At 44.8% G+C, this 9,139-nt stretch overlaps 1 protein-coding gene across 1 annotated transcript; it reads left to right on the top strand.

Annotated features, from left to right (window-relative positions):
* Positions 1-2,375: 2,375 nt before the first annotated feature.
* LOC121879592 (sodium-dependent multivitamin transporter-like) lies at positions 2,376-9,136 on the top strand (the record flags this gene model as incomplete). The annotated part of the gene is made up of 7 exons (XM_042386262.1): positions 2,376-2,506; positions 2,783-2,971; positions 3,363-3,523; positions 3,790-3,930; positions 4,099-4,157; positions 8,692-8,851; positions 9,059-9,136. Coding segments are annotated over 7 exons (919 nt in total), but the record flags the coding sequence as incomplete, so codon positions are not given.
* Positions 9,137-9,139: the final 3 nt, after the last annotated feature.

The following is a 9,139-nucleotide window of genomic DNA, read 5'->3' as shown; positions in this document are numbered from 1 at the left end:
GAAGGTGATGTAGGACATGGGAGGGTTACTGAAGATAATGTAGGACATGTGAGGATTACTGAAGATAACGTAGGACATGGGAGGGTTACTGAAGATAATGTAGGACATGGAAGGGTTACTGAAGTTATTGTAGGATATGGGAGGGTTACTGAAGATAATGTAGGACATGGGAGGGTTACTGAAGATAATGTAGGGCATGGGAGGGTTACTGAAGATAATGTAGGACATGGGAGGGTTACTGAAGGTAATGTAGGACATGGGAGGGCTACTGTAGATAATGTAGGACATGGAAGGGTTAGTGAAGGTAATGTAGGACATAGGAGGGTTACTAAGGGTAATGTAGGACATAGGAGGGCTAGTGAAGGTGATGTAGGACATAGGAGGGTCACTGAAGTTAGTGTAGGACATGGAAGGGTTACTGCAGATAATGTAGGACATGGGAGGGTTACTGAAGATAATGTAGGACATGGGAGGGTTACTGAAGGTAATGTAGGACATGGAAGGGTTACTGAAGATATTGTAGGACATGGGAGGGTTAATGAAGGTAATGTAGGACATGGGGGGTCACTGAAGTCAATGTAGGACATGGAAGGGTTACGGATGATAATGTAGGACATGGGAGGTTTACTGAAGATAATGTAGGACATGGGAGGGTTACTGAAGATATTGTAGGACATGGGAGGGTTACTGAAGATTATGTAGGACATGGGAGGGTTACTGAAGGTAATGTAGGACATGGAAGGGTTACGGATGATAATGTAGGACATGGGAGGGTTACTGAAGATATTGTAGGACATGGGAGGGTTACTGAAGGTAATGTAGGACATAGGAGGGCTAGTAAAGGTGATGTAGGACATGGGAGGGTTACTGAAGATAACGTAGGACATGGGAGGGTTAATGAAGATAAAGTAGGACATGGGAGGGTTACTGAAGATAACGTAGGACATGGGAGTGTTACTGAAGGTAATGTAGGACATAGGAGGGCTAGTAAAGGTGATGTAGGACATGGGAGGGTTACTGAAGAAAATGTAGAACATGTGAGGATTACTGAAGACAACGTAGGACATGGGAGGGTTACTGAAGATAACGTAGGACATGGGAGGGTTACTGAAGATAAAGTAGGACATGGGAGGGTTACTGAAGATATTGTAGGACATGGGAGGGTTACTGAAGGTAATGTAGGACATAGGAGGGCTAGTAAAGGTGATGTAGGACATGGGAGGGTTACTGAAGATAATGTAGAACATGTGAGGATTACTGAAGACAACGTAGGACATGGGAGGGTTACTGAAGAAAACGTAGGACATGGGAGGGTTACTGAAGCTAATGTAGGACATGGGAGGGTTACTGAAGATAATGTAGGACATGTGAGGGTTACTGAAGATAATGTAGAACATGTGAGGATTACTGAAGTTATTGTAGGACATGTGAGGGTTACTGAAGGTTATGTAGGACATGTGAGGATTACTAAAGATAACGTAGGACATGGGAGGGTTACTGAAGATAATGTAGGACATGGAAGGGTTACTGAAGTTATTGTAGGATATGGGAGGGTTACTGAAGATAATGTAGGACATGGAAGGGTTACTGAAGTTATTGTAGGATATGGGAGGGTTACTGAAGGTAATGTAGGACATGTGAGGATTACTGAAGATAACGTAGGACATGGGAGGGTTACTGAAGATAATGTAGGACATGGAAGGGTTACTGAAGATAACGTAGGACATGGGAGGGTTACTGAAGATAATGTAGGACATGGAAGGGTTACTGAAGTTATTGTAGGATATGGGAGGGTTACTGAAGGTAATGTAGGACATGTGAGGATTACTGAAGACAACGTAGGACATGGGAGGGTTACTGAAGATATTGTAGGACATGGGAGGGTTACTGAAGATAATGTAGGACATGGAAGGGTTACTGAAGTTATTGTAGGATATGGGAGGGTTACTGAAGATAACGTAGGACATGGGAGGGTTACTGAAGCAAATGTAGGACATGGGAGGGTTACTGAAGCTAATGTAGGACATGGGAGGGTTACTGAAGATAATGTAGGACATGGGAGGGTTACTGAAGATATTGTAGGACATGGGAGGGCTAGTGAAGGTGATGTAGGACATGGGAGGGCTAGTGAAGGTGATGTAGGACATGGGAGGGTTACTGGAGATAACGTAAGACATGGGAGGGTTAATGAAGATAATGTAGGACATGGGAGGATTACTGAAGATGATGCAGGACATGGAAGAGTTACTGGAGGTAATGTAGGACATAGGAGGGCTAGTGAAGGTGATGTAGGACATGGGAGGGTTACTAAAGGTGATCCAGGACGTAACATAGGTCACCAGGATCACCACACTCACCACATACCTTGGTTACAGGCTTCCCCGCTGAGATCTTCTACCACAACATGCAATATTTCCTTACCAAATCTAGCATCCTGGCAATACCCATTGCCGCCGCCGTCTTCGTTCCCTTCTACTACGAACTAAAAATTGTTTCCGCTTACCAGGTATGTGATCTAACTTACCCTTAGGGAGAGGAAAAAATACAAGTTATATTTGTATGCAGCAAGTTAACATTAATACCATTCACCATCTTCCTTCCCAAACCTCCCTACGGCAGTGTCCCCAAATGTTCTGTTACCGGAATAACGTCACCCAGGCAATCTAAAACGAGAGAAGTTCACGTTTAAGACTGTCAACTTACAGATAGTAATAAAGTACAACTGCTAGGCAGACAGTTGTCAACACTGCCACACTAACTTGTACGGTCATGACTCACACAGTACCTGGAGATGCGGTTCAACTCTGTGACAACGCGTCGTGTCGCCAGCGCCCTCTTCATCACGCAGACGCTTCTCTACCAGGCCATCGTCATCTACGCCCCGGCTCTCGCCCTCGCTGCCGTCACCGACTTCCCCATGTGGCTCGCCATCCTTGTCGTGGGCGCTATCGCCTCCTTCTACACTACCATCGTGAGCATTGATTACACAAATATATACATAATTAGAGAATTCCATGGCCACGTCGGGGAAGGAAGGCTTAGTGGCCTGTGTAGGATCCCCCCCATTATTCTTGATCGTCATGCCCAGCATAGCTCTCACTTCCACCTCTTATGCTGGGACAAACTTCCTTAAGTCTACCAGCCTGTGTGTGACGTAGTACTTCAGTATATTAGTTATCTGTGGGACACAACGACCTCACTTTAATGTCACGTCTTCAGCATAGAACTTGATTATAATAAATCTACTGTATAATGATTTGACTTATATAACATCTCTAATACTGTTTAATGGTTACACCATAGGGGTTTACACTCACGATGCCTATAACTAAATATTCTAAGTGAAGGTGTCGACATTGCAGGGAGGCCTGAAGGCGGTGGTGTGGACCGACGCCCTACAGTTTGTGATAGTGCTGGGAGGCCTCATGACCATCGTCATCATGGGAGTGAACGAGGTGGGCAGCCTGCAGAAGGTATGGGACATCAACGTCAAACATAAGCGTGCAGGACTACAGATTTTCAAGTAAGTTCATCAGACACAAACAATAAGCTACAAAGTTTCAAGGTTCCGGCGATAATTGTGTATCTAATTTACCTTCTTTGTATTGTTCAAGGATCCGTATGTTGTAATAAAAAAGGCCGATTATTAAGCTTAATTAACAAGAGGCCAGCTAAGACAATAGAAAATTTAATGGTTTTATGTTACCGTAACATAATGTATTATTTGTTTGTTTTTTGTTCCATTATTATCTACTGTGTTGTATTACACTGAATTGTTGTATTGGTCAGCTGGAGTCCGGACATATTTGAGCGACACACCGTGTGGGGTCTGTCGTGGTTAGGCTTCTTCAACAGCATTGTGAAATACGGCAGCTCCCAGACGGCCATCCAGCGGTACTCCAGCATGAAGACCCTCACCCACGCCTACCTGTGAGTACTGCGTGGGTGTGTGTGTGTGTTTCCACTTGCGTACAGGTGTGCATGTGCGTTTACAGATAGGGACATGATTGTTTACGAGAGTGTAAAGAAAGGAAGCAAGGAGGGAGAGTAACAAAGGTGTCAGGTGTACCACAATGGTTACTATGACTCTCTCTTCAGGTCAGTGTTGCTCCTCGTCCCATACTTCGCCGCCGACGCTGTCCTGTTGACCCTCACTGGTAAGAACTGGCTTTTGTCTTGACCCTCTGTAGTGTCATGCTCACCTGAGAGTGTCAACAAACTAGCTAAAACAGGAATTACTAATCTTAAGCAAAATATTGACTCGTGGGTTAGTTGAAGGCCGAGGAGAATTTACTGCTGTAAGTAAGAGGTCAAAGGTGAAGGTCACAGGTCAGGGTTAATGTTCTGTACAATGTGATTTCAATGGTGCACTGAGGATGTGATCCACTGATGTACACTGGACTAGTTACATACACCTACAGTGGTTCTATACCAATAAGTTTCAACAGCCGATGGCGTCCCTTCAGCTGACCGTAGAGTGAAGAGGATGTTAGTTATTGTAAACATTTTATTATATTAAGTTTTTATCAACCAGTGAATATGCTGAAGAACCCACGACCCACTAGTTACTCTAGTATATGCTCCAGTATGACCCACGACCCTTTAGTTGCTCTAGTATATGCTCCAGTAGAACCCACGACCCACTAGTTACTCTAGTATATGCTCCAGCATGACCCACGACCCTTTAGTTGCTCTAGTATATGCTCCAGTATGACCCACGACCCACTAGTTACTCTAGTATATGCTCCAGCATGACCCACGACACTTTAGTTGCTATAGTATATGCTCCAGTATGACCCACGACCCACTAGTTACTCTTGTATATGCTCCAGTTTCACCCACGACCCACTAGTTACTCTAGTATATGCTCCAGTATGACCCACAACCCTTTAGTTACTCTAGTATATGCTCCAGTAGAACCCACGACCCTCTCGTTACTCTAGTATATGCTCCAGTATGACCCACGACCCTGAACTTACTCTAGTATATGCTCTAGTATGACCCACGACGCTCTAGTTACTGTAGTATATGTTCCAGTATGACCCACGACCCATTAGTTACTTTAGTGTATGTTCCAGTAGGACCCACGACCCTTTAGTTACTCTAGCATATGTTCCAGTAGGCCCCACGACCCTCTAGGTACTCTAGTATGTGCTCCAGTAGGACGCACGACCCTCTAGTTACTCTAGTAGAGTGGTTCTGAACCTTGTTTGCCCCATGCACCCCTTTCACCATATGTCAGAATGTCATTCCCCCCTCCTTTCCAAGATTGTCTGCCTCAAAAAGTGCATTCCAAATAATATGCATATAATACTGAAAATCCTTTATTTTTTCCATATTAGTTCATATACATTTACAATTTTACATGGATTATTTTTATAGTGGAGTTTTACAAATTATATCCCAATTGAAAATGTTGATGGATTTATAAAACTTGAATAAAAGTAAAATAGTTTTTTTTTTTTATAATGAATTACTTAACAGACCAAACTGAAGCATAATGCAATAAACAAAAAGTTCAATAGAATACCAGGATATTGCAAATTTGTAATTAATTTTATTCAGATGAAGATTACTGTCAATGAGAAACCTGTGATTGTTTTTTCTTCGCCAATTCTGGGATACGCGGAGGAGTGCTTGAAAGGGCACAACGCAGGTCATTTTCTACCTCTAATCTACTACGGTGCTTCGTTTTAATTTGCAACAGAGTTGAAAAGCCTAACTCACAAAGATATGTCGACACAAACGGAAGCAATGCACGGATAGCTCTTTCTGCCACTTTTGGGTAGGAATCGCACATCAAGGGCCAAAATTCTGTGATTGATTTCTCATCGAACATATCTCTTGCTCCCGAATCAGTTTCCCCCCTCCCTGAAAACCTGAATTCCCCCCCTGGGGGGAATTTCCCCCTGGTTGAGAACCCCTGCTCTAGTATATGCTCCACTATGACCCACGACCCTCTAGTTACTCTAGTATATGCTCCAGTAGGCCCCACGACCCTCTAGTTACTCTAGTATGTGTTCCAGTAGGACCCACGACCCTCTAGTTACTCTAGTATATGCTCCAGTAGGCCCCACGACCCTCTAGTTACTCTAGTATGTGTTCCAGTAGGACCCACGACCCTCTAGTTACTCTAGTATATGCTCCAGTAAGACCCACGACCTTCTAGATACTCTAGTATATATTCCGGTATGCCCACGACCCTCTAGTTACTCTAGTATATGCCTCAGTATGACCCACGACCCTCTAGTTACGCTTGTATATATTCCAGTATGACCCACAAACCTCAAGTTACTCTAGTATATGTTCCAGTATGACCCACGACCCTCTAGTTACTCTAGTATATGTTCCATTAGGACCCACGACCCTCTAGTTACTCTAGTATATGCTCCAGTAGGCCCCACGACCCTCTAGTTACTCTAGTATGTATTCCAGTAGGACCCACGACCCTCTAGTTACTTTGTATATGCTCCAGTAAGACCCACGACCCTAGATACTCTCTAGTATATATTCCGGTATGACCCACGACCCTCTAGTTACCTAGTATATGCCTCAGTATGACCCACGACCCTCTAGTTACTCTAGTATATGTTCCAGTATGACCCACGACCCTCTAGTTACTCTAGTATATGCTCCAGTAGGCCCCACGACCCTCTAGTTACTCTAGTATATGTTCCAGTATGACCCCCGACCTTCTAGATACTCTAGTATATATTCCGATATGACCCACGACCCTCTAGTTACTCTAGTATATGCTCCAGTAGGCCCCACGACCCTCTAGTTACTCTAGTATATGTTCCAGTATGACCCACGACCCTCTAGTTACTCTAGTATGTGTTCCAGTAGGACCCACGACCCTCTATACTTCTAGCATAAGTCTATAGAGCTCCCTACTATCCTCCAGATACCCCAGTATATGCTCCTAGCATGACCCACGACCTTCAGGTTACTCTAGTATATGTTCCAGTATGACCCACGACCCCTAAAAGCTACTCTAGAATATGCCCAGCAGGCCCAACGACCCCCAGTTTCTCTAGTATGTTCCAGAGACCCACTAATCTCTCTAGCTACTCTAGTATAGTGCTCCAGTAGGCCCCATGACCTCTAGTTACTTAGTATATGCTCCAGTAGGCCCAAGACCTCTAGTTACCTAGTATATGTTCCAGTATGACCTACGACCCCTCTAGTTACTTCTAGTATATGCCCAGTAGGCCCATGACCCTCTAGTTACTCAAGTATATGCTCCAGTATGACCCACGACCCTCTAGTTACCAAGTAAGTGCTCCAATAGGCCCCACGACCCTCTAGTTACTCTAGTATGCTCCAGTAGGCCCCATGACCCCCTCTAGTTACTTCATATGTTCCAGTATTACCCACGACGCTCTAGTTCTAGTATATGCCTCAGTAGGACCCACGACCCTCTAGTTACTCTAGTATATGCTCCAGTAGGCCCCATGACCCCTAGTTACTGTATATGTTCAGTATGACCCATGAATTTCTAGTTACTAGTTACTAATAGGCCCCACGACCCTCTAGTTACTCTAGTATATGCTCCAGTAGGCCCCATGACCCTCTAGTTACTCTAGTATATGTTCCAGTATGACCCACGACCCTCTAGTTACTCTAGTATATGCTCCAGTAGGCCCCATGACCCTCTAGTTACTCTAGTATATGTTCCAGTATGACCCACGACCCTCTAGTTACTCTAGTATATGCTCCACTGTGACCCACGACCCTCTGGTCACTCTAATATATGCTGCAGTATGATCCACGACCCTTTAGTTACTCTAGTATATGCTCCAGTAGGCCCCATGACCCTCTAGTTCTCAAGTATATGCTCCAGTAAGGCCCACGACTCTCCAATATATGCTCAAGTAGGCCCCACGACCCTCTAGTTACTCTAGTATATGCTCCAGTAGGCCCCATGACCCTCTAGTTACTCTAGTATATGTTCCAGTATGACCCACGACCCTCTAGTTACTCTAGTATATGCTCAGTAGGACCCTACGACCTTCTAATTACTCTGAGTATAAGCTCCGTATAACCCACGACCTCTAGTTACTCTAGTATATGTTCAGTAGGACCCACGACCCTCAGTTACTCTAGTATATGTCCCAGTAGGACCCACGAACCCTCTAGTTACTCTAGTATATGCTCCCGTATAACCCACGACCCTCTAGTTACTCTAGTATATGTTCCAGTAGGACCCACGACCCTCTAATTACTCTAGTTTATGCTCCAGTAAGGCCCATGACTCTCCAATATATGCTCAAGTAGGGCCCACGACTCTCTAGTTACTCTAGTATATGTTCCAATAGGACCCACGACCCTCTAGTTACTCTAGTATATGTTCCAGTAGGACCCACGACCCTCTAGTTACTCTAGTATATGTTCCAGAAGGACCCACGACCCTCTAATTACTCTAGTATATGCTCCAGTTAGGCCCACGACTCTTTAGTTACTGTAGTATATGTTCCAGTAGGACCCACGACCCTCTAGTTACTCTAGTATATGCTCCAGTATGATCCACGACCCTTTAGTTACTCTAGTATATGCTCCAGTAGGGCCCACGACTCTCCAATATATGCTGCAGTAGGCCCCACGCCCATCCAATATATGCTCCAGTAAGGCCAAAGACCATCCAGTAATAGTTAATGCACAGTCTCACACTCTCTGGGTGTTTGACTGCAGGTCTGGTGTTGTTCGCGACCTACGAGGACTGCGACCCTCTGAAGGCCGGGCTGATCCACTCTAAGGACCAGATTCTGCCGTACTACGTCATGGATCGCTTCAGCTCTGTCCCTGGCCTGGCAGGACTCTTCATATCCTGCATATTTTCCGGGGCGCTGAGGTATGGCCTCATTTTCATAAGTATATTCTTCTCTGCCTGCCTGAGGCCCTGCTGGATATTGATACAATGTGCCACAACTGGATAATGTTCATAGATAAAGACTCACAGTCAAACAGATGTGTAGACAGCGAAATAAATAAATTGATGTAAAGAAAGAGACGGATAAATAGTATAGTGAAAATAACGAGTTGCCTTTCACCTGGTCAGCACCATCTCGTCCGGAGTGAACTCTCAAGCAGCTGTCACCTGGGAAGACTGGCTGTCTAAGATGCCAAGCTGTGCCTCCCT

This window comes from Homarus americanus, unplaced genomic scaffold (assembly GCF_018991925.1).
Source record: "Homarus americanus isolate GMGI-L3 unplaced genomic scaffold, GMGI_Hamer_2.0 scaffold31921, whole genome shotgun sequence".
NCBI classification, from domain to species: Eukaryota; Metazoa; Arthropoda; class Malacostraca; order Decapoda; family Nephropidae; genus Homarus; species Homarus americanus.
The sequence above is the reverse complement of the archived record's forward strand: the minus strand, read 5'-3'. Positions and strand labels throughout refer to the sequence as shown.